Genomic DNA, 26763 nt, shown 5'->3' on the forward strand with positions numbered 1-26763 from the left:
GGAAAAAGAGTAAGAAGACAGGAAAAATGTATATCATCCTAAAATGTTCTGGAGTTTCCTAGGGCTCTAAAACAAAATAATGTCCCTTGCTGTTAATTCTCTTAAATATATGTGTGTATTTGTGTACATATACTTAAATAGATATAGATAAATAGTGTATAAAGTCTAACTGCAGAAAAATTACAACGTCATTAGAACACTTGACATATTAAAAGGAGGACTCTTGCTGAGATTGAATTAAGAGTGGTTAAAGATTGAATTAAGAGTGGTTAACAGGTCTCATTGAATTAATTTGCATACATTTTCTTATTTAGCAAACTGAAGAGAAATCATCTTCATAGGTTTCTTGTCCATGTCATGTAGGTGGTTTTGCTTGGATGACAGCAAATCAGTCATTTGATTCCATCAAGTCAGGCAAGGTATCAAACAGGTTAGTAAAAAGAAAAACAATTAGGAAAAGAAGTTGATCAACCCATACAACTGTCCCCAATAGACTCCAGCATAGCTTCGCTGAAGCATATATTGTAAATTCAGTCATTTTTAATTTATTTATATGTTTCATACTTATCACTCTTTACAATCTTATAATTTGTATCCAATTACACAATTTATTATTTGTAAGGACTCCACAGGGTAGAGGCAAATGATATTTCAAGGCATTACCTAGGGTACAAATACCATTTTAAAAAAGGAACGGAAGGTTTCCACAGACAATATACCTTCTGTGACAGACATTAGTGAACTCATCAGCTTTTCCTTTCTCTCCCCTCCAGCTATGTGGTGATGCTTCTCTTCCTGACTCCCTCAAGTTAGGAGTGGCCATGTGACTAATTCTGAATACTGGGTTGTGGCCAACCTGACATGTGTCACTGCTGGCTGGGACTAGTGTGAAACTCTCCAGCTCCCTTTCTCCTTATTGCGGTGACCACAGATGTCTCAGATGGTTGAGGCCCTGTCAGCGGGTCCCTGGGTGTGAATGACAAGAGCAGGGCACCCTGCCAACATGGGTTGGGTCTGGAGCAAGAGTGAGGAATAACCTGTATTATGTGAAGCCGCTGAAGGGTGAGGGTTGTCAGCACTGCATAATCTAATCTAGCCCGTCCTAACTTATATATGTCCCTTGCTTGGCAAATGCAGAGAGTCCAGGTCATGAGTTTTAAAAAAGATACAGAAATGAAATGTGCTGGTGGCACAGTGAAATTTATTTGTCTTTATGATTTACACTTAATAATTAAACACACAAAAGAATAAACACTGGCAAGATGGCCATATGTAGCTTAGGAAATGACTGGTCCCAATGCAATCATACAAATGTTCATTGAGTGTAAAAATGAGTTTCTTCTTAATGGTTTTAATCTTGTTTTTTTGCAGTTCCCAAGGCTTGTACCATTCAGTACAAATGTTTTTGCTACTGGGTTATCATTAGGCACATGTTTACCAATTCCCAGGAAATGAATAAAATCAACAGAAACATCCTGTGACAATAGAGCACATTTTCATAGAAATGAAATTGATGAGCTTATGACAGTTTGAATCAGTTCAGCTATTAGATCTACACATAAAACATTATTAACAAATTACATTTGTATTAAGTTTTTATTTAAAAATATTTATCACACATTTTTGTGCAAGGGTTTCATTGATTTCTTTGGTTTTAAACACTATAGATCTATTTTACCTAAATATATGTAGTTCTATTTGTACCAAACATCAAAAATCAAAAAATTAAACAAAATTTCAAAAGGTAAAAATGGAATTATTGCTTTGATATAAAAAAGGCCTAGCCCATTTGAGAACTATTGCCATTATTGCTTTCCTATTGGAAAACTATCCTGGAAATCAAGGAATGTACCCCATAGCTCCCTGCAGAAAGTATAATTTGGTTGCACATCACATTATCATCATATTAATATGACCCTACCTTCACCAAAGCTATCCTGATCTTGTCCTTAAAAAATAAAACAAAGCAAAATAGCATAAATAAATAAGTTTACCTAAGGGGATACAATAAATAGCCTACTAGATAGGAATAAAGAATACTGTAACAGAAAGCCCTTCAGTGCTGTACAATTAAACAATCGCTTTGGATTTTCAAGGTCTCTAAACGCAGCCTCCATTTCATAACACAGTTTTATTGCTGGTATGCAACTGACAGAACAGCAGAATACATTTCTGTTGTTCTCCTCACGTGAGAGTGAATACACAGCAGATAAAACCATCAATTCTGCCTTTTGGGAATTTACGTGGGCATGTACCATTGTCAGTTTTTGACCTCTGCCTAACTGTAGGGCAAAATCTTAGGATTAAAAATATCCAAATAATATTCCTTCAATTCTTAGTGGTTTCTTGGTCTCCAGAATAGTTAAAAACAGAGAGGAAATTAAACTCAAAAGTTTTGCTGCCTTCTTTTCTTGGCATCCATCGCATCCAGAATGGGCTGTCTTTTTGCAGTATATCTCTGGCGAAGTTCTTCTATCTCTCGTTCCATCATAGGGTCCAGTGCTTTTAACCGCATCTGTAGTTCCTCTAAACTTAGATTTTTCAACTAGATATAGAAACAAACAAAGATATTAATACAGTGAAAGTAATGTCTCATTAATGTCTCATTAATGTCTAATGAGTTTTAACATGAATATTTCAGTACATTGTTTACATCATCTTTGAAATATGATTAAAAAATTACAACAGGAGTTTCCTCCTTGAAGAACCCAGAGACCATATCTTGCAAGAACCTCAAGTAATCTGCAATGAAGCAATCCAATCCTGTTTTTAGAAAAGAGCAAATGCAAAAAATAAGCTGATAAAATTTTTTAAAAGGTACAAAGACAAATCCACCACTGCCAACAAGCAGATTTTCAGAATATGCTCCAGGTATATTCACTCTGACTTCTTACATCTTTGCCAGCTACTGAGTGCTACAATAATCATGAATACTTGCAGAGATCACCCAAGAACGTGACAAAATTGTATCAAGGTTAAATTAACCATTCTATTCTCTATTTTACCAAATGCTTAATAAAGAAGATGACTGTGGTAGGGGCAGGAAGTAAGGTTGATTAGGCCTGGTGGGGCCCCAAAAGCAGGAAGCCATGATCAATTCTGGAGTAGGACAGTTATGTAAGAGTAATCCAGGTTTGGTTTTCTTCTTCTTTTTTTTTTTTTGAGACAGGGTCCCACTGTGTTGTCCAGGGTGGCCTCAAACTTCTAGGCTCAAGACATCCTCCTGCCTTGGCCTCCTCAGTTGCTGGGATGTACCACTGCACCCAGTTCAGGCTTGGTTTTAAAATGATAAAACTTGCAACTTACTTTTTGTTTTAAGAAGATAACTGTCTTTGGTTATTTTATGAGTCAAGCTAGGAAAAATACTCATTACTTACAGTCATCCAAAGTAGTATTTCTCAGTGGATCGTCCACTTTCCTCATCATCCCTGGCCCTATCGTGACTTCTGCTTCCAAAAACCAAATTCACTCTTAGCTGAAAAAGACTCTGAGGATACTGAAAAGAATGAGTCACAGACTCTCTGAAGGAAATTCAAAAAAGTAGTTCCCGAAAATATTTTGAAAAATGACAGTGTTATGGGGAAGAGTATGCAGGCTTCCATGATGACAACTTTGAAGGCGAATGCCACTCACTTTGGTGCATAAGAACTTCTGGTGTGTATATTAATAATCAGCCCTGTTATTTTTTAGTCATATGTCATGAAAGAATCTAGCTTTTAATATTATGGTATAAAAGATACCATTTATATATAATATGTAGTATTATATACTTTCTTCATTGATTTTTAATCCAAGTAGTAACCATGCATCTGTTATATGCTCAGTGCTGTTCAAACCACTGTGGGGATAAAGAATAAGACAACAGGGAAACTCCAAACTTTGAACTGTACACATTGGCAATGGCCAAGTTGAAAGCCCAATGTAGACCACACAACCACATTTCCCAAGAAAGACATGCCCAGCCATGTCTACATAGGATCCAATTCCACTTCTGTGTTCTTCAACATTGTCTCTATTTCAGCCTGTTAATCTTTCCCATTTCTAAATTTCTTATGTAACATTCAGTATCTAAACAACACAATTTAGCATTTGATTCTAAAATCATGTACTATTTTATAGTTTATTTTTATGCATGAGTTTCATGTCCCTACTCTAGATATTCCAAAAATATTTAGACTTTAGAGACTGTACATGTACCAAGAAACTATCCTACTATACTGCAAATAATATGACATAAAAGTAGATGGATAAATACGAATAAGAATATATGGCACAAAGGAGTGGGTTACTCTAAGATTAGAAGAACTAACATATAAAGCAAACAGTTATAATTTAATTCTGAATTAAGCTATTCCTGGGGCAAACTGCCAATAAGTTTATAAATATTATGTGGCAGTAACAGATTGAATTCAGGGAAAGAAGCTACTTAGAAGAAAAATTTTCTCCCTTTAACAGACTTTTATGTTTTCATTATGTAAAATTTGTAAAAACCAGGTCTATGATATTAGAGAACCATTATCTAGCATTATTAAGGAATAAGGTGTTCATGTAAGTAAATTAATAAAGTACCTAAATCTTAGTCCTTTAAGCAATAAAACTTTGTCACACACCCCCAACACACACACATACTTAAATACTTAAATATGCTCTTTATTTGTTCTATATAACTTTTAGGATTTTTTTTTTTCTAATTTAGTAAAAAATGATGTTAGTATTTTGATAGGAAATGCAGTGAGTCTGTAGACTACTTTGGGCAGTAAGGTCTTTTTCATGATATTGATTCTTCCAATCCATGAGCATGGGATATATTTCCATTTGTGTCATGTATGATGTCTTTCAACAGTGTTTTGTAGTTCTCCCTGTAGGGATCTTTTACCTTCTTGGTTAAGTACATTCCTAGGTATTTTATTGTTGTTGTTATTATTTTGTAGCTATTGTAAAAGGTGTAGAGTTCTTGATTTGATTCTCAGCTTGGTCACTGTTGGTGTATAGCAGTGCTGATTTGTGCACACTGATTTTGTAACCTAAGACTTTACTGATATGGTTTGGCTGTGTCCCCACCCAAATCATCATCTTGAATTGTAATCCTCAGAATCCCATCTAGGGAGAGACCTGGTGGGAGGTGATTAGATCATGGGGGCAGTTTCCCTATGCTGTTCTGGTGATAACGAGTGAGTTCTCACAAGATCTGATGGTTTTATAAGGGGCTCTTTCTTCTTCTTCGATCTCACTCTGCTCTGTCCTGCCACCATGTGATAAGGTCCAAGCTTGCTTCATCTTTGCCTTCCACCATGATTGTAAATTTCCCGAGGCCTCCCCAGCCACAAGGAACTGTGAGTCAATAAACCTCTTTCCTTTATAAACTACCCAGTCTTGGGTATTTCTTTATGGCAGTGTAAAAATGTACTAACACAGTTAATTGGTACTGAGGTAGTAGAGCACTGCTATAAAGATAATTAAAAATGTGGAAGCAACTTTGGAACTAGGTAATGGGCAGAGGTTGGAATAGTTTAGAGGGCTGAGAAAAAGATAAGAATGTGTGGGAAAGTTTGGACTTCCTAGAGACTTGTTGAATGGTTTTGGCTAAAATGCTGATAGTGATATGGACAATGAAGCCCAAGCTGAAGTGGTCTCAGATGAACATGAGAAACTTATTGGGAACTGGAGCAAAGGTCACTCTTGCTATGCTTTAGCAAAGGGACTGGTGGCATTTTCCCCTGCCCTAGAGATCTGCAAAACTTTGAACTTGACAGAGATGATAGGGTATCTGGTGGAATAAATTTCTAAGCAGCAAAGTGTTCAAGATGTGACATGGCTGCTCTTAAAAGCATTCAGTTTTATGCATTCACAAAGAGATGGTTTGAAATTGGAACTTATGTTTAAAAAGGGAGCAGAGTATAAAGGTTTGGAAAATTTGCAGCCTGATGATGTGATAGAAAAGAAAAACTCATTTTCTAGGAGAGAAAATCAAGCCTGCAGCAGAAATCTGCATAAGTAATGAGGAGCCAAGACAATGGAGAAATTGTCTCCAGGGCATGTCAAATTGTCTCCAGGGCATGTCAGAGTTCTTGCCTGCAGCCCCTTTCATCACAGGCCTGGAGGCCTAGGAGGAAAAATGGTTTCATGGGCCAGGCCCAGGGGCCCCGCTACTCTGTGCAGCCTTGAGACATGGCAGTCTGCATCCCAGCCATGTCAGCTCTAGTCGTGGCTAAAAGGGGCCAAGGTACAGCTTGGGCCATAGTTTCAGAGGGTGCAAACCCCAAGCCTTGGTGGCTTCTACATGGTGTTGGACCTGGGTGTACAGAAGTCAAGAATTAAGGTTTGGGAATCTCTGCCTAGATTTCAGAGGATGTAATGAAAATGCCTATATGTCCAGGCAGAAGTCTGCTGCAGGAGCAGAGCTCTCATGGAGAACCTCTGCTAGGGCAATGCGGAAGGGAAATGTGGGGTTGGAGCCCCTATATAGAGTCCCCACTGGAGCACTGCCTAGAGGAGCTGTGAGAAGAGGGCCACTCTCCTCCAGACCAAAGAATGGTAGATCCATTGACAGCTTGTACCAAGCACCTGAAAAAGCCACAGACACTCAACATCGGCCTGTGAAAGCAGCTGAGGAGGGCCGTAATCTGCAAAGCCACAGGGCAGTGCTGCCCAAGACCATGGGAGCCCATCTCTTGAATCAGTGTGACCCGGATGTGAGACACGGAGTCAAAGGAGATCATTTTGGAGCTTTAAAATTTAATGGCTACCCTGCTGGGTTTCAGATTTGCATGGAGCCTGTAGCCCCTTTGTTTTGGCCAATTTCTCCTATTTGGAACAGGAACATTTACCCAATGCCTGTTCCTCCGTTGTATCTCAGAATTAACTTGCTTTTGATTTTACAGGCTTGTTAGGTAGAAGGGACTTGCCTTGTCTCAGATGAGACTTTGGACTTGGACTTTCGGGTTAATGCTGGAATGAGTTAACACTTTGGGGGACTGTTGAAAAGGCATGACTGTGTTTTGAAATGTGAGGACAAGAGATTTGGGAGGGGCCAGGGGCAGAATGATATGGTTTGGCTCTGTCCCCACCCAAATCTTACCTTGAAGTGTAATCCCCATAATCTTGGTTTGTAATCTCTGTGTGTCTAGATAGAGACCTAGTGGGAGGTAATTGTATCATGGGGGCCGTTTCCTCTATGCAGGGGAACTATTATGAGAACTCACTATTATGTTCTCATAATAGTGAGTTCTCATAAGATCTGATGTTTTTATAAGTGGCTCTTTCCCCTTCACTCTCTGCTCTCTCCTGCCACCATGTGAGAAGGTCTAAGCTTGCTTCACCTTCACCATCTGCCATGATTATAAGTTTCCTTAGGCCTCCCCAGCCATGCAGAACTATGAGTCAACTTGATTTTTAAAAACTTATTGAGACTTGTTTTAGGCCTATCATATGGTTTATCTTGGAGAATATTTCAGGTTGGATGAGAAGAATGTATATTCTCCAATTCTTGGGTAGACTGTTTTGTAAATATTTGTTATGTCCATTTGTTCTAGAGTGCAGTGTAAGTCCTGTCTTTGTTGACTTTCTGCCTCGATCTGTCTAGTGCTGTCAGTGGAGTGTTGGAAGTCCTCCACTGTTACTGTGTGCACATATCTCTTTACTTAGATTTAAGAGCAATTGTTTTATGAATCTCAGAGCTCAAGAGTTAGGTTCATATTTATTTAGGACTATAATACCTTCTTGTTGGATTGATCCTTTTATCATTATATAATGCCCTTCTTTGTCTTTTTTTTTTTTTTTTTTTTTACTGTTGCTTTAAAGTCTGTTTTATTTAAGAATAGCTACTCCTGCTCACTTTTAGTTTCTATTTGCATGGAATATCTTTTTCCACCCCTTTACTTTGAGTCTACATACAAACCCTTACATGTTAGGTAAGTCTCTTAAAGACAACAGATATGTGGTTTGCAATTTTTTATCCATTCTGCCAATCTGTATCTTTTAAATGGAGCATACAGACCATTCAACATTAATGTTGAAATGTGGGTACCGTTCCAGTCATCATGTGGTTGTTTTCCAGATACTCTGTTTTCTTAATTGTATTATTGTTGTACAGGCCCTGTGAGTTTTATGCTTTCAAGAGGTTCTATTCTGGTACATATCTACCTTTTGTTTTACGATTTAGAACTCCTTTTAGCATTTCTTGTAGGGATGGTCTGGTAGTGACAAATTCCCTCAGCATTTGCTTGTCTGAAAAAGTATTTATTTCTCCTTCATTTATGAAACAGTTTTGCTGAATACAAAATTCTTGGCTAACAGTTATTCTGTTTAAGGAGGTTAAAGATAAGACCCTACTCCCTTCTGGCTTGCAAGGTTTGTGCTGAGAATTCTGTTAGTCTGATAGGTTTTCCCTTACAGGTTACCTAATGCTTTTCTCACTGCTCTTAGAATTCTTTCCTCCATGTTGACTTTGGATAGCCTGATAACTATATGCCCTGGTGATGTCCTTTTTGCAATGAATCTCTTAAAAACTCTTTTTTAAAATTAAAGAACTATTTTTTTGTGGGTGCAATAGTAGATACATATGGGGTACCTGAAACGTTTTGATAGTGGCATGCGATGTGAAATAAGCACATCATGGAGAATGGGGTATCCATTCCCTCAAGCATTTATCCTTTGAATTGCAATCCAATAATGCTCCTCAAGTTATTTTAAAATGTACAATGAAGTTATTATTAACTATAGGAACCCTGTTGTGCTATCAAATAGTAGGTCTTATTCATTCATTCTTTCTTTCTTTTTTGACAGAGTCTTGCTCTGTCAGAGACTCTGTCACCCAGGCTGGAGTACAGTGGTGTGATAGTTCACTGCAACCTCTGCCTCCTGGGTTCAAGCAATTCTTGTGCCTCAGCCTCCTAAGTAGCTGGGACTATGAGCATGTGCCATCATCACACCTGGCTAATTTTTATATTTTTTAGTAGAGACAGGGTTTCACCATATTGGCCAGGCTGCTCTCAAACTCCTGACCTCAAGTGATCTGCCTGCCTCAGCCTTCTTTTTTTTTTTGTACTCATTAACCATCCCTACTTCCCCATCACTGCCTTCCCTGCCTGCCCCACCCCCAACACCCAACTACCCTTCCCAGCCTCTGGTAACCATTCTTCCACTCTCTGTGTCCATAAGTTCAATTGTTTTGGTTTTTAGATCCTACAAATAAATAAGAACATGTGATGTTTGTCTTTCTGTGCCTGGTTTAATTCACTTAACATAGTGATCTCCAATTCCACCTATGTTGTTGCAAACGACTGGATCTCATTCTTTATTATGACTGAATAGTATTCCATTGTGTGTATGTACTACATTTTCTTTATCCACTCATATTTTGATGGGCACTTAAGTTGCTTCCAAATCTTAGCTATTATAAATAGGGCTGCAACAAACACAGGAGTGCGGTTATCTCTTCTTTGATATACTGATTCCTTTTCTTTTGGCTACATACCCAGCAGTGGAATTGCTGGATCATATGGTTCCTAGGAGTTCTTTGAGCTTCTTGTATTTGAATATCTGTATCTCTAGCAAGGCCAGGGAAGTTTTCCTCAATTATCCCCTCAAATAAGCTTCCCAAACTTTTTGCTGTCTCTTCTCCTTCAGGAACACCAGTGATTCTTAGGTCTGGCCATTATAATCCCATATTTCTTGGAGACTTTGTTCATTTCTTTGAACTCTTTTTTCTTTATTTTTGTTTGATTGGGTTAATTTGAAAGCCTTGTCTTTGAGCTCTGAAATTCTTTTTTCCACTCTGTAGAAGAAAGCCTATTGTTAAAACTTTCCACTGAATTTTGTAATTCTTTGACTGTGTCTTTCAACTCTGGAAGTTCTGATTGGTTTTTCTTTAAAAAATTTCATTCACATCCTGAATAGTTTTTCAAACTTCTTTATGTTGTTTTCCACCTCTCTCTTGTATCTCCTTTAGTAGTTTAACAATCAATCTTCTGCATTTTTTATAAAAAGGTATTTAAAAGAAAGACTTTATCTTAGTTTAGATCCATCACTAGAGAGCTAATGTGATCTTTTGGGGGTGTTATAGAACCCTGTTTTGTCATTTTGTGAGAATTAGTTTTCTGTTTCCTTCTCATTTGGGTAGAAATATATAGAATGCTTCACAGATTTGCACGTAAGCCTTGTGCAGGGGCCATGCTAATCTTTACTGTATCTTTCCAATATTAGTATATATGCTGCTGAAGTGAGCACTGTCTCAATTGTTTTGAACAGAAAATCTTTTATAAAGTGTTCTACAGAATATACTGCCTTCTAAGCAGAGGACACAGAACCTAAAACAGCCTTTCCTTCATAAGTTATTATTAATATTTATTAATAATCTGTGTTACATATTAAATTTCTCACTTCTCTTTTGGCTTTTCTGTCAGCTCTTCTTCATGGCAATCACTGAACATATACTCTTCCTATCTCTACAGCAAGTAGGTTCATCAATTGGGAACCAGAAAAGCAATTAAACAATCTTGTAAGGCATTACTCTAAATAAGAATAAGTTGTGAGTGAAATCCTGAAACTGCCTGAGGAAAGAGAGCATAGCCTTAGTGCTTAAGCTCATTATACCTGTTTCTAGTGTTTGTTTGTTTTTATTTTAAAAATATCTGTTTTCCATTTTGTGGTTGTATAAGGTTGAGTTGACAGGAAATCTGACTTCTGCATCATATATATATATATATATATATATATATATATATATATGGCCAGGTCTTCAGGTGGGCTGTCAGAGAACTTCAAAGGACTCACTGACATATTTATTGAGATTTTTCTATGGACCAAGCACAGTAGGTTTGGAGATGAGTAAAACACTGTACCTCCCACAAAGAGATGGCAATCTAGCTGGCAAGATAGGCCCATGCACAGCTAACTCCCTGAAGGATGAGTAAGATGATAAAATGGGAACTAGGATACAGAAGGAAAACAGTATGAGTAGAAACATACATGGCACACAAATGCCTGGCATCTTAAGAGGTATCTAGCAGACTGCTGGGAGTTGAGAATAATCCATGCAGGAAGATGAATAGAAGATGAGGCAGGAAAAAGAGGGCAAAGCCAGGTCGCTGTGGGTCTTATGTGGCCTGCTGCAAACTTCTGTGACAAGAAAGAAATGCTAAGTCATTTTGAGCATAAATGGTGAAGTGATTACATATGAACTTTAGAAAAATATCTCCAGTAGACAGTTTTCTCCCTGGTCTTACAATCTGTCAGACAGTGACCAACAGAAAATAATACTCACACTTAGCATTGGTGGTCAGACACTCTTCTCATTTTGTTAATAGAACAGAATATCAGTAGATTTCTAAGTAGCTCTACATTATAGTGTCATATAGACAAAAAAAAAAGTGAGGTTGGCTGGAAAAAATTTTCACTTTTTAAACAGTGGGTATGATTTAATCGACATAAACTTCTGGCTTTGATTAAGCCCTAATAACATGTATCTAACACTTGGTGTTTCACTAGCTATCAAGTCTCCCACAGGCATGAAAATGCTTTTGGAAGGAAAATGTGACAGAGGTGGTCTTTTCAATCTCTCGAAAAACAGTACTGCAACTGCTCAAAGCCTTAGTAATAAAAAGATTCACAAACAAGATAAAGAGACTCACAATGATTTAAATGACCCTGTAATATCACAGTTTACTATCATCCTTTTAAAATGCTAATCTAAATTAAAAGTTTTTTGAACTAATAAGGATATAAGAAAAAGCTGAACTTCCTAAATTAATGAGTATTATTTTGACAAAAACTTCATTAAAATCCGGTTTCCTGGAAATCTTTATGAAAAGGAAGGAAAATCACTTCAGAATTATGCTTATGGATCAATAGAGCTTGTGGTAAATCTACATAAATTTTATATATATATATATATATATATGAAAGAAATGTCATTTGCCATCTTTCTACAATACTTAAAACACAGAGTAGCTGTATTACCATAGCTCTAGGCTGGTTTACTAATTCCAAAATCAATGCATTGTTGTAGTAACAAATCTGATTTACACTTCTCAGCGTTTATAAGGTAACTCAGTAAACAGAATAATTTTAAAATATGCATACATTGTTAAGTTTTACTGTATGTGAACAAATGTGTAAAAAGGAATAACGGATCTGGAAATGCCTTTAGTGTGTTTTGGGCTAGTTCTATTTAGGAAAGTTCAGTTTTTAAGTTAATAATAAAAGGGAACCTGCACAACTAAGAGTACGTCTCAAATAAATATTTAAGCCTCAGCACGGTGGAAGTATATTGTAGTTTGACCATCTTTACATGCTTTAAGGACACATACTTGGTTAAAGAAATACATGAACTGACATGCAGCAAGAGGAAGAAATGGAACACAAACACAGTGGAAGCAGAACCCATAATCTCTGAAAAAACACAGTTAAAGAACAAGATGAATTTCAGAATGATATTGTTTCATTACCGGAAGCTTTTTTCCTACTCCCAGAAAATTTTGCTTTTCCTGGACATTTTAAAGGACAAACGTAGGGGGCAAGACATACTAATAAGGGCAAAAGAAAAAAAATCAATTTCCATAAAAGGGTTTAAACTGAGATCAGGTAAATTAAATTGTATGGGCCTAAGAGAAACATATTTTGAGATCTGGGATTATTAAAAGTCATTGTTTGTGACTAAGTCATTTGTTTAACAGAAGCATAAAGTTGAGTTATGAGTTAAACATTTACAGAATCTCACTGCAAAATAGAACCTCAGAGATAAGTAGCATCCTTATTTTGGGTGAGGAAATGAGAGTCAGCTTGCTCAAGTACACTCTTGGTTTATGGCAGAGAGAGGACATGACCTCTGCTTTTTTCCCTATTATACCATATTGGTGCTGCTCAATTGCTGTTTTATATAAAAGTTTGTGGGAGAAAATCCCAAATTTATCTTTTCAATTCCAGTTTCTCTCTCTCTCTCTCTCTCTCTCTCTCTCTCTCTCTGTGTGTGTGTGTGTGTGTGTGTGTTGACTGCACCATCAATAAAATCAAATCCATGAGACAGCAGTAAGTGTTATAAAGGGATGCAGTTAGCTCAGGCACAAGACCCTTCTCTTGCCTTGTTCAGAAGGAAATAAAAGCCATAACCCATTTTGACTCATAATCTTGGGGAGGGCAATATACAATAGTTTCAAAGTATCCATTTCTGACTCACTAGACCTCATTAATTTAAAATGACAATGTTTTGTGCTTCCTCATTAAAACCTAACAGAGTTTCTTAGGTGATTTTAAAGTAGGAGAGAGAAGAGGAAATCAGGTAGAAGAGTGTGGAAACATGCTAACTGCCTTCTATCAGAGGACAAATATACTTTTAAATTCTGCAAGTTCAAAACAAGTAATTGACTAATACAAACTCTCACTGGAAGCTTGGTCATGTTTCAAGTAGCAAAAGTTATTTAGGTAGAAGCCTAGGCCGGGTGCAGTGGCCCACGCCTGTAATCCCAGCACTTTTAAAGGCCGAGGCAGGTAGATCACGAGGTCAGGAGATTGAGACCATCCTGGTTAACACAATGAAACCCCGTCTCTACTAAAAATACAAAAAAATAGCTGGGTGTGGTGGCACACGCCTGTAGTCCCAGCTACTTGGGAGGCTGAGGCAGGAGGCTGAACCCAGGAGGCAGAGGTTGCAGTGAGCCAAGATCGTGCCACTGCACTCCAGCCTGGGCGACAGAGCAAGATGCTGTCTCAAAAAAAAAAAGTCCAAAGTGATGAAGTCTGATATTCTTAATCTAGCACTGTCAGAGAGTTCAAAAATGTTAAGTCACCAAAAATGAGGTGTGCTGCTGAGAAATACCCAGGGTCATCGATCTGAGCCGAAAGGAAAATTGTTTCTTTAAAATATTCAGCTATGAAGCCTACCGTGAATAGAAACCCTGCATATGATATATGTATAGAGCAGTCTTTTCAAATGGAATAAAGAGCAGAAGCTCAATAAAAGTTCAATGCCATCTTCTTTAAGCTTCAGATCTGTTAGTAGACTAGGACCTCTCAGATTTTACAAGATATTTGTTTACACAAAGCAAAAGACTAAAGAAAAACTGTAAACCTCTTAACACTAATAATTAAATGGATGGATGAATATATATTGTTTTAAGTTAAATTAAAAAGTCAAAACTACTTTTTTTTTTGAGACAGAGTTTTGCTCTTGTTGCTCAGGCTGGAATACAATGGCGCAATCTTGGTTCACTGCAACCTCTGTCTCCCAGGCTCAAGCAATTCTCCTACCTCAGCCTCCCATGTAGCTGGGATTACAGGTGCCCGCCACCACACCTGGCTAATTTTTTGTATTTTTAATAGAGACAGGGTTTCACCATATTGGCCAGGCTGGTCTCGAACTTCTGACCTCAGGTGATCTGCTCTCCTCGGCCTCCGAAAGTGCTGGGACTACTTTTTAATAGGAGTCAACATTTTGTTTGTAAAATGATATAGTTTGGTACATGAACGATAGCTTGAATAGGAAACTCATTTTGTTAATGGCAGCCCTGGATTACATTTCATTCAGGAGATGAAAAATAAATATCCAAAACTATGACATTTCTCGGTATCTCTAAAAAAAAATCCAAGTAAAAGATATGCAAATTAATAACTCAGTTACTAGCTCTTGCATAAAAGAGGAGCACAAATTACTCAGTGATATAAGTTAGGGTGGAAAATAATCAATTCACTGATAATTCTGACATTTCAAAAATTAGAATTATGTCCAAACTCTATGAGAAGTACTGAAAGGCTGCTTATACTGATCAAGAAGAGTTGTCGGTAAAATTAGAACTTCCTTACATATCTAGTCTACTATAATTAAACCTAAAATATCACAGTCAAGTGACAAAACTTACTTCATAAAATAATTTCTTCTTAAAATCTCTTGGGAAAACACTTAGATTTCTATATAATTTTCTGTTTCATCAAAAATAATCCTAATTACATGAGCAATTTTTAAGAAGTCATAATCTCAAATAGCAGAAACAGGAGTATGGAGGTTTTAAATATTATCAATGTGATAAACATTTCAAGACCTAATGGTTCTAAGAGTTGCTGGAACAATCAGTCTGTCAAAATAAACGAGACACTACAACGAAGCAAATGGTCTTACATGTTAATGTTAACACATTTAGTCAGTCAGTCAATCAAGAGAATCCTAAGGTTTGCTGTGTTTACTGGGAAAACAAACTTTTCCTAGCAACTGTTTAAATAAATGTTGCAGATGCTACAGACCTTATTAGTGGCCTGTGATTAAAAAAATATGGGTTGCTAATGCTGTATCCTGACTCATCTATTTTCCCATCTGCTAGCAATTCTAACAATATGAACTATCAACAGAATGGCTAACAATTTTCTATGGCAATTTTGGTGCTGAATTGCCTATAGCATTTTTGAGATTTACCAGTGCATGTCTCAGACTGTTCTGAGTTGTTCGTGGCCTGGAGCAACATAGTCCTTTTTCCCTTAATACTCCATTTTAGCTGAAATTTTTACTGCGTTGAACAGAACTTTGTTTGGTTTTAGAAAACACTGTTCATGGAGGCTGCCACACATTTTACTAACAATGAGAACAGGAAACACACCAAAGCACTAGTAAAAATCCAGTCAAGTCCACTGATTGATTGGTTTAGAAATACATAAACAGGTAAGGAACCTTTTGCCCATAAGCCTGAGCCACAGGGATAACAGGTAGTACTTAAAGTTAAAAAAAAGAAAACATTAATATATTAAGGTATTTCCTGATTTAATTTCTGGCACTGAGAAGCACACAAAAAAGGAGCATTCTAGTCAATCCAAACTACTAGAGAGCCTGTTTAAAGAAAACCCTACATATACATTTAAAATATGCATTTACAAAAATAAGATAGTGATAATTTCAGGCACTTGAAACTTACACTATAGAAGAAAAGCTGAATTCCTCACTGTAAAAATGTGATCTTAAAAGCTGCATTTAACATCAAATCTATTGGCAGACTCCCCTTCCCCAAACAGACATTATTTTTCCTGTTCTGAGCTGAGTGGCCCAGGTCTTCAGTTGACTGAATAACTAAAAATATTCTGGGATTACAACTGGAAACTACCATGAATCATTCTGTTTTGCCTGTTTAACTTCAGAGCATCTAGAGGAAACTTAGGATTCTAGATTTTCATTCCCAAAGAAAAGGAAGAATATGGTTGCTTGTGACTATCAGTGAAGGAGAAGGAGAAAGTGCCAATTATTGATTATTTGCAATGTGTTGAATACTATCCTAAGGTCCTGTACACTACGTCATTGAAGCCTAGCAATCACCTTAGGGGGCAGATATTACCAACCTTGTTTGACAGGTGAGGATGCTCAGAGAGATCAAATGACCCACCCTAGGTCTCTCAACTAGAGGTGCTTATGTAGGCACTCAAAGGCAACATCCAACCCACTTAAATTTGAACTGGAGTCTACAAATAGCTGTTTTCATGGCTCTCCCGAGAACTACAAAAGCACTTCAAAATCCAATGATCATGCTGTGAATCAGTTTTTAAACAAATTGTTTATAGATTAATAATAGAAAAAATTACTTAAAAATCCCACCTTTCCTATCAGATTGTACCTCGTGAAGCATTTTACTTACAAGCTATCCATGTATTTTAGCCATCACTGGCCATATAAAATAAGTGCACATATGTTAATTAAGCATTTTTCTATTTAACCAGCTCTTTAGCCAAAGAAACACATGCCTACATAGCCCTTTGGGATATATTTCATAATTTTATCAATAAAAAGAGAGTTGGACAAAACCAATAATAAAATATGTCTCCTTCACATTCCAGTGAGACTTTGCCTATGTCTGTTCAGACTGTTCTATAGTGGGTTTGGTGCTGTGTTTAGCTTGAATCTAGTGTAGAAGTTACAAACTGATGAGCATTACTACGATTGTCTTGTCCTGGAGAAATCTCGGCTACCCATTTAAAAAGGGAATGATGAAATTTTCATTGCATTCCTCAATGGCAGCTGAGCACTCATTCCTTTTATGCGTTTTCAGCTTCTAGTAAGTAACTTTGCTTATTAAAAATATCAGGAAAAACTTAATTCGGGCACACTTCTGCTATACTGTAAGTTGCTCTAACATTCTGAAAGGCCCAGGACAACAAAATCAAAGTAACTCCAAACCAACCAGTAATTAAACATTTCTGGATATATTAAGGGCAGATGAAAAATGTTATTAGCTTTGACTGACTTATCTCCCGGATTCTAATTAGCACATTGTATCGTTTAAACCAATGAAGCCATAAATAAGAGGTTAACAAATTAAGTGATTAACTGTTTTTTTCTATTTCAATTTAAGAAAAATGTATTATATGACATATTTGTTATGGAAGATCACAAACATTACAAAAGTAACAGTGGTTAAAGTATATCTGTGACCAGCTTACTGGGTTGTCAAATCTCTGTGGAACAATTTTATAAACTTAATTTTTCTCCAATTACACTCTTTTGGCTATGCAAAGCCAAATTTCCTTGGCATATCCCACAAGAAATCTTGGGATAATTTCACTGATTTCTGGTCTCTTTTATTTATCAGAAGTCAAGACCAATTATAAACTTCAATCTCATATTAAGTGCAAATTTTGCCCCTTCCCTTAGCATGTGCTTGCACCAATTTACAGTGGGGAAGGATGATGATGTCTAAATCTAGAACCTTCTCGCCATGTCTTTCTAAGGTCTAGCTCCTCTAGTGCTGGGAGCAGGAAGAAGACAGGATGTTGTGTAAATGGTGACTTGTCAGTGGGGTATGTTTCCCTGGTCTTGCTCTGGTTTGTTTGGTTACTGGTGGTTTGTGCACAGAAAGCGTGTGTATTTCCTGATGTTGTGGTTAATATTATCCTAGTGCCCATCCTCTTATAGAGCGGCTGCCCAACATCTTTTCTGAGTTAGATATTGTCTCCTCTGGCCTGAAAGCCACCTGGGTAGCATTATGACTTCTGACATCCACTTTTGGAGTAAAGAGATCATGGATTCTATACACTCTCCAGGGACTAGTGGGACCCAAGAAAGGTGAGGGGTTCTCTAATCTCTTCCTAGCTCACTACTCCAGTGGTCTTTAGTTATCCTGCAGGCTTTGGCTCTACCTACAGAAGTCTTCTACCTACAAAAATCTTTGGGAGAGAAGCAGACATCAGTGTCTATGCTAACACACCTTCCAAACTTGCAGGAACTAAAGGCTCTGCCTTTAGTGGCACACCAGTGGATCTACAGATTCAGCTAGCTCAGTAAGCACCTTGCTGGGGTACCAGGTGACAGGATCCCTTTCCTTCAGGCACCACCATTCTCTGTGAAAGGATCTCTGGAAGGCTCCTTATTTGACTTTAGTTAAGGAGAGGGCTATTTTCTTCCCCTTGCACTAGATATAAATTCCATTTGGATAGGGCCTTTGTCTAGTAAACAGCTACATCTCTAGTGCCGAGAACACTGCCTGGAACATAGTAGATGCTTAATCAATATTTATTGAATGAATGAAAAACGGTGGGTCTCTTAGTAATCCCTGGAGGGAGGTGGCTGGCTTCAGTTGTTGGTGGCATGTTTAGAATATCGGGTACTTACCAGTTGCTGTTTTCAGCTGTGGACTCTGTTAACAATTCTGTGGCAACAGGAAGTCCCTTTCAACGCCATAGTACACATCTATTAACTATTTAAAAAAGTGTGTGTGTGTGTGATCAACATGGTAAATTTGAAGTTCAAGTAAAGCAAAAAGAATATCTGGGAAAATCAGAGTATGCATATTTTTCAGCATGTTTAATTAATATTACTACATGATAGTTCCATGGTCCACTACATGTTTATTCTGCGTGTCTGATGATACATTTATTTCAATAATAACGGGCTCATCCTTTTCTTAGAAAAATGGCTTCTGTCAAAAAATTCTCTATAACGAGAATAAATGCCATAATTGACTCCTACGGGAAATATGCATGGAATGAAGCATGCTGTAAGGGCATCATTCTTACTAATGTCACAATTTTCTGCTTCATTGACATCACAATACTTAGTCTGACAATTTATACTATCTTCATATCATAAAAATGTAAACATTTATTTCTTAAAAATCTATAGTTTTAAAATAAAAGAGGTTAGCTAAAACCCACAAATCATGCAATTCAGATGGTAACATAATTTTTTAACAGTGAAGCAGCACCTAGAAATAAACGGGATTCTAATATTTTAGTTTTGAAGCATCTAAATCCACAGTTCATTTAAAACAGTTCAGAAGAAGAATCGTGGTCTGTTAACTATTTTTAAAACAATAAAACTCAAAATATGGCAAAATGTTTCTAAAACACTTAAAAAGCCAAAATAAATTTGATCAAAATTCTGCATTCTCACTTGCCACATAAGCCTTAGAAGATAAAATTTACCAAAAAGGAAACATTTTAGCATTCTCAATTTTAGAATGGCATGATTTGCGACTCAAACCGTATTTAATTTTCTCAGCTACTGACAGACAATGTACAAATTCAACTAAAACGCCCATGAAGGATTCAGATATGTGAAAGGACACAAGAAAAAAGGATAGGAGGCTCTTAGGAAAATGTTTAAGAAACAAAATTGATGTCTACCTTAATAAATAAGCAGTCTGTGTAAACTTAAAAGCAAAACCATCACCTGAATGAAACTGAAGGTGACAGATGCTATTGTCTTTTCATTAATATTTGTTTTAAAATATGTTCACAAATGCTATGAATTTAAGGTAAAACAAGGAAGAGAATGAGAATAAATGAATGTAAGTCTAGCTAACTATTAACTTAGATGCGTCTTATGGGAGAAGAATCAACTTTCAAATGTAAATGTTTCAAATCTTCAACTTTCTGAATTGAGGGGAGGACAACAGTGTTCATGGGTTATGTCATCATCTTAGACTGGGTGACTAATATGCAGAAATCACAGAAAATAAAGATGAGGGCTGGGTGCAGTGGTTCACACCTGTAATCCAGCACTTTGGGAGGCCAAAGTGGGTGGATCATGAGGTCAAGAGATCAAGACCATCCTGGCCAACATGGTGAAAGTCTATCATCTCTACTAAAAATACAAAAATTAGCTGGGTGTGGTGGCATGTGCCTGTAGTCCCAGCTACTCGAAAGATTGAAGCAGGAGAATCACTCAATCTGGGAGGTGGAAGTTGCAGTGACCTGAGATCACACCACTGGACTCCAGTCTGGCGACACAGTGAGAGTCTGCCTCAAAAAAAACAAAACAAAAAAAAAAAGAAAAAAAGGAAAAAAGAAAATGAAGATGAGAAAGTAATATGCCACCATTACTCACAAACGGCTTAGAGTAAATATTTATTACAAACTAAAATTTTCACATTTGGATGGTTATAATACATGAATGGTCCAAAGAGGCTTTTTCTTTCGTGGGGACAGGGGTGGGGAGTGTCTGAGAATGGCAGCAAATTCGATTTTTAAAAATTGTTTTTTGGTATCAACTAATTTAACAGAGAACATGGTATCAAAATTTTATCTCTAATATTACCTTGCAAAATAAGTGTGTTCTCAAATTTTCCTGCAAGTCTTCAGCACTGGGGCTGGACCAAGTTGCACCTTGTAAAGGCAGCAAGCCTTCAGCTTTATCCTCCCTTGAGCCAGTCACCTGCCTTCTGAGTGGCCTTACTACTAAGGTGGATATGGAAGCAGAGGCAGAGAACTGAGGTTGGGGGACTTCACAAAGAATGGCTGATCTTACTACTGGGAAGCTGGGAGACTGTCATGAGTAGAAATTTGGGGATCAGAATTTCAGCTCTGGGATGAATGATACACATTAATATAGAGTAGTTTTGCTAGTAAATCTTCACATTTTTATTTTACAAGATGAAATTTCAACTCAGTCTTAAAAAGTCAATTTTAATAAGGATAAAGGGAAAAATGCATCTTTAATTACTGCCAAATGAAAGACATACTGTTGGTTTACCTCCTGTGGAAAAAGTAATAAAATAGCTATGTGGCTGCTGAATTCAATGTGCTCTTGAGGAACTTTCCATAAAATGTTAGTAAGTGACTCGACATACCCTGTTATTCAAGGAAGAGCTTATCCACTGGATAATTATTCTGAAACTGGTTTATGTTCACTTACAATATATGTAACTCTCAATCAGAAATAAATGACTCAGTAGACCTAGTGATGAGCAGCTAATACCTGATACTAATAGATCCTAGAAGTCTCCAAAGCATTCTTAGACAAGAACACTGTGAGTGAAATTTCCTTTCCCTTATTAGATTCAGATTAGAGGTGCAATACCCAAAATGATCAACTAATTTTGAAAAATACTGCATGCAAAAAAATTACCTTCCAACTGACTCAAATACTGCAAGCTGGTCCACACAAAAATGCCCATTTCTGGATACCTATGATTTACCTGAGTTCTTCTAGCCTATTTTCAGCTGGGAATGTCCATTTGAATAAACCTCTTCCTGCTATAGTTCTCTTAACTACAGTGCATGATCTTGTGACTCTGTCAGGCTCACCCTAACCCTGCCACTGCCAACCCACACATCTCTTCTAATTACCCCCAGTTGTGAGAGACAGGCATAGTCCTAATCATTTTCTTCTTGCAGGTGTGCTCACTGCCTCATCTCACCCATACTCACTACAAGGAGGCCTTTTAAGTAGGCCACCCACACTCTCACAGTCGTTTCTATAGTCAGAACAGCCAGCTGTGCTGGACCATGCTGTCAAAAGAAGGGAGAGATGACTCTTAAATATTGAGGAAGTTGCAGATTCTGTTAGCTCTCTTCTAATTTTCAATGACCAGAAACTGTCTTTCATTGGTCTTTAGTGTCATCCTTAATTATCTCAATAAGACATTTTTCCTAGACAATTTTGCTAGGGTGACAACAGAAGTTTCCCCAGCCCTTGGCAAATCTCTGCTCTAAGCATAAAAAACAAACAAAACATTGTTTATTGACTCTTAAGAGGTAGTGGGTTTTTAACCTTGCAGGATGACCAAGTGTTGAATATTTGGTAACAATTTTGTAAAATCTTTTACGTCCCATTAAGAAATTAACTGATAGAATACCTAAGGGATAGCAGTAAAAGTAGACTCAGTAGAACAGAATAAAATTAAATGATCCTAAATCAACCGAAATGTAACTGAAGCCTTCTGAATAGGCAGGTGGCTTCTGAAAAGAGTAGGGATTAATGAAGTTAAACAGCTTGACTGGCTCAGAGAGTTTACAGGTTTGTAGAGAATGAGTGGCTTATAGCTCGATCACTGGCTCCTGAAAAGTCAGGAAGTTGGGCCACTTATCAGATCAATGGTATCTGAAACCAAGAAACATGAAGCCATTGAGCTCCACGGATATGAACAGTGGCATCTACTGAACTCCTCTCACAAGGGCAAGATTTCAACCTCTAAGGGAGGGCTAGGTCGCCGGCTATACAGTACCCTCTGGTGGCCAGATTTGGCACCGCAGATTTTCTGCCTTTTAAGAAAAGAGGCCGGCTTCTTTTCCTTTTTTTTTTAAATGCAAAGACTTATCATCGGGTTATGTCTTGATAAAGCCATCATAAACTAAAAATATTGTTAAGTCTAAAATGCATGTAATACAGCTAACCTACCAAACATCATAGTTTAGCCTAGCCTAACTTAAACATGCTCAGAATAATATACATTAGCCTTTACTTGGACAAAATCATCTAACGCAAAAAGCCTATTTTATAATAAAGTGCTGAATATCTCATGTAATTTATTGAATACTGTACTGAAAGTGAAAAGAATGGCTATATGATTACTCCAAGTACCGTTTATACTGAATGTGTATCACATTCATATTGCTAAAAAACTAAGTGGACCCATCATATGCTCTGTCTGTAATTCTAAATCTTTCTAGACAAAGAAGGAATCACCAATAGCACTGCTAGGCTATGGGCAGGTGGTCAGCTACCTACTAGGTGTAAATCTGTCACCCAAAAAGTAAGTTACTATAGTGGCTTTAAGGGATAAAATGTTCCTCTGAATGTGTTTAGAATCCCATGGGTCCAGCTACTTAAATTAAAAAATCTGGTGAGTACTTAACTATTTAAAATTTAATTATTTGCAGACACTTACTTTACACGAAGTATTCTTATATATATTCATATTGCTATAAATATGTACATAATAGCTAACATGCACTGAGTGCTTACAACTGGCAGACACTATGCTGTTATTTAATAGGCAATAATTCTACAAATTAGTATTATTAGTATCATCATTTTTCAGCGTTTAAGTTTTCAGAGGTACCAAGAGTTTGAACTTTAAGACATTTAGCTAATTAAAAAATGTGGCCAGGATTTGAATCCAAGGGAACCGAATTTTGGAGCTGGCACTCTTAAACACTATACAATGCAGTTAAAGATATGTAAGTTTACCAGCCATAATAAAATTTTCCAAATAATAGTTTCTTAAAAATTTTAAATTAGGTTCAGATTATTATAGAGACTTGCAAGTCAATGATGCTTGAAAACAAAAACCCTATGCCAGTTGAGCGTTCATTTCCTAGAATGTCTACTTACATACACCTTATGGTGGAGAGAGGAGTTTATAATTGGCCACAGAGCTGAGACCTAATATTTTTCAAATTATAATATATTTTACAGTACTTCACAATTTACAAAGCATGTTTACATATATTGTATTACATTGACCTCACAATAATATTGTGAAATGGGGCAGATAATTCTGTAAACAGGTATTATTCTTAACTTTACAGATGATTAATGAGGCTTAGAATGATAAGTCATTTCCTTAAATAACACAATTCTCTCAAAATCTCACATGTTCCAAATGATTGAATACATTATGAATTAATGATCGAATGCATTACAAATTAGCCTATCAGTCTTTATCATCTATAGTCTATAGTCTTTATCATCTGTCATATAAAATAAAAAAATTCTCACAATAAACCAAAAGAAAATTTTACTTCATTTTATTTCTGCTTTGTCTACAATAAATATTATAATTCAACACTATTGTTGAACTAGCAAAAACCCACATAAGAAAATAAAAATCAGAACATGATAAGCTATAGGAAGGAGAATGGGAACAAGTATGGATCATAAAATCCAGAGTTAGCAGCAAGATGGTCCAAAAATTATAAGATTAAGTGCTTTATGTAATCGATGATTACTCTGCATTTTTGTAATTAGTTTGTAAAGTGCCTTCAAAAATTTGTTACTCTTTTATAATCCCTAAGAGTTCACTGGGAGACAGTAACAGCCTTTACATGGCAGATGAAGAACATTTTGAAAGTATTATAAAATTATTATTTTTGTTTAAAAGAAAACATTGTTATTCTAATCATAACACAAAGCCCCAAATTCTTTCTGAATATAAGCAATGGCATTTACAAACATTCCTGCTGCACCCATCTTCTACAACCCCTGTTGTAATGAACTGGCATACCTGCCTCCACTGACAGACCGGATCACCCTAAAGTAGTCTCTCAGAAACCTATCTACACAGTTAGCTTCTTTCTCTTGTGCATCTTCAAACTCTCTTCGTCTTTAGCATCAACATGATATACTTTTTGATATTTCTCATTTTAAACTTTAACTGCTTTTTCTTAAGAAAATTCTGCCTTGACTCACATTCACCCCTCCAATTGTCAGAATTCCATCTTTCTTCTCCCCTTCAGAAAGTCAAAATTCTCAAAGTATGGAGAAAACAATCTCCATATTTTAAACTGGCAATCAGACTTCAACTTGCTCCACACTGGCTTCTGTTCCCCTAATGCTCTCCAAACTCCTCTTGTTAGGTTGCCAAAGTTAAATGAATTCTTTTTAGTTTCTATCTTATTTGGCCCCTCCAGCTGTACCTGATACTTTGTCCACAACTTTCCTTCTTGAAACCTCCTTCTCTTGGCTCGTACAACACCATGCTCTCTTCTCTCCTAACTTTATGGCCATTTCTGTCTCCTTTATTGGCTTCTTCTTAACTCCTAAATGTTAGAACTACTCAGGACTCTGGAATTTTTACTATATACTCCATTTCCTAGGCAGTTTCATACATGCTCTGGGCTTTAAATACCATCTATCTGATGGTATCTCTAATACAGATCTGTCTTCTAAGTTCCAGAACTTAGCAATTCTAATTAGATGTCTCATGGATATTGCAATACTCAATATGTCCAAATCTGAGAGAGACCCTCTAATCTGTTTATCTTTTAACCTTTCCTATTTCACTAAATGGCTCTTCCACCATCCATCTAGTTGCAAATGCTAAGAACCTACCATATTCAAATGTTACCATGCCTTGTGTTCATACGACCTACCAATATATATTAAATCGATGTCCTCCTTTTCATCTGCTGTCATCTCCCCAGGCAAAGCCCTCTCATCTTGAGCAGCCTGTTTCAATAGCTTCCTAACTAGTTTTCTTCTATCTTTGCTTCCCTCCAATTCACTCTCCATACAGCAGCCAGAATTATTGTTTGTTTGAAAATGTATACTGGGTCATGTCCTGCCACTAAGATACATACATGGCTCTTTTTTTTGCATATAAAATCTGAGTGTGGCCTTCAATGAATCTAGTCCTGTCTAGATCTGCAGCTTCAGCTTGTGCCACTCTAGCCATTACTTCTGTTTCCATCATGACTGATTCTCTTTCAGTTTCGCATGTTTACCAAGCTCTTTGCACACTGAATTAGTAGTAAAATGATCCAAAAATAGAGGTTAGGATTAAATGATTACATGCCTTTCCCTTGCTTAGAATGCTGTTCCACAGTCCCCACTTTGGCTTCAGGACTTTTTTGTTTAACACAGTTCCTTCTACTGAGAATGTCCTTTCCCTCATCTCTGCCTGATGAAATTCTACTCATCTTTAGGACTGAGCTTAAATGTCACCTTCATCAAGTCTTCCTGGTCAAATTTTCCCTATAAGCAGACTGAGTTACTTTTTTCTCCATATATCTAAAGATAATTTTGCATATGTCTCTGTTATAACATTTATCACTGTACTGCAATTACTTTTTAAATTTCTGCCACATTAGAACTGTACAATGTGAGACACCTGAATGTAGGGCTGGGCCTTATTCTTTAGATCCCCAAATTTAGCGGGTGCCTAACATCATCCAATCTGTGACTCATTATTATTCCTTTAAGAATAAGAGCCATCCTACATGGCAACAACCACTAGTGAAGATTGTATTTATCAACTTGTTCATGTTTATCATCACTGTGGCATACAGACACTGAGAAAAAACAACTCAATATTATTCATTAAAGATGTTACTGTGATGAAGTTTCCTGAAATCTGAGGTCACCTGTTAGACCATATCCAAAGACTTGAATGTCTCAATCAATTTATTGGTTAGCACAATTCTCAAGCCTCATTAGGAGCCATAATTTCTATGGGTGACATCTTAATGCTGAGTAGGAGCCAGAAGCTTTGTGGACTCTCAGGTTCATGCACCTGAAAGGCCCATGTTTGATCTTGGTCAGAAGTACCAAGAACAGGGGTGAGAAGAGGAGATTGTAGAACACCCATTGTATAGAGGAGGCAGTGATAAAAGAGATGGCCTATTTAGCTTACTTCAAAAGCCTTTCATTCTCAAGAACCAGGAAAACAATTTTAGAGCTGACTACAATAGATCTTTTGCTAGACTGTTCTAAAGGGTAATTTTTTAGAAGGTAAAACCATATTAGCAGAACATTAATCCATAATAAGATTGAATACAAATTGTTAAAGAATAGACTCCATGTAATATTACAAAAATGAGGTCTGAGCTGAAAAACAATGCATTTGAAATATTTAAAAA

The 26763-nt window shown here is 36.8% G+C and overlaps 1 protein-coding gene and 1 non-coding gene across 2 annotated transcripts in view; both read right to left on the reverse strand.

The window, feature by feature from the left end:
• Positions 1 to 1181: 1181 nt before the first annotated feature.
• STK3 (serine/threonine kinase 3) overlaps positions 1182 to 26763 on the reverse strand; it is a 351314-nt gene continuing 325732 nt past the window's right edge. The window contains exon 11 of the mRNA XM_012455810.3: positions 1182 to 2545. Within this exon, the coding sequence (XP_012311233.1) occupies positions 2387 to 2545 (159 nt within the window). The 3' untranslated portion in view covers positions 1182 to 2386. The remainder of the gene's footprint in view (positions 2546 to 26763) is intronic.
• LOC135278129 (U6 spliceosomal RNA) lies at positions 10121 to 10227 on the reverse strand. The gene has a single exon (XR_010345687.1). It is a non-coding gene; the product is annotated as a U6 spliceosomal RNA (small nuclear RNA).

The sequence above is a fragment of the Aotus nancymaae genome, unplaced genomic scaffold (genome assembly GCF_030222135.1).
Source record: "Aotus nancymaae isolate 86718 unplaced genomic scaffold, 86718_ANA_hifiasm-v0.15.2.pri h1tg000036l, whole genome shotgun sequence".
NCBI lineage: Eukaryota > Metazoa > Chordata > Mammalia > Primates > Aotidae > Aotus > Aotus nancymaae.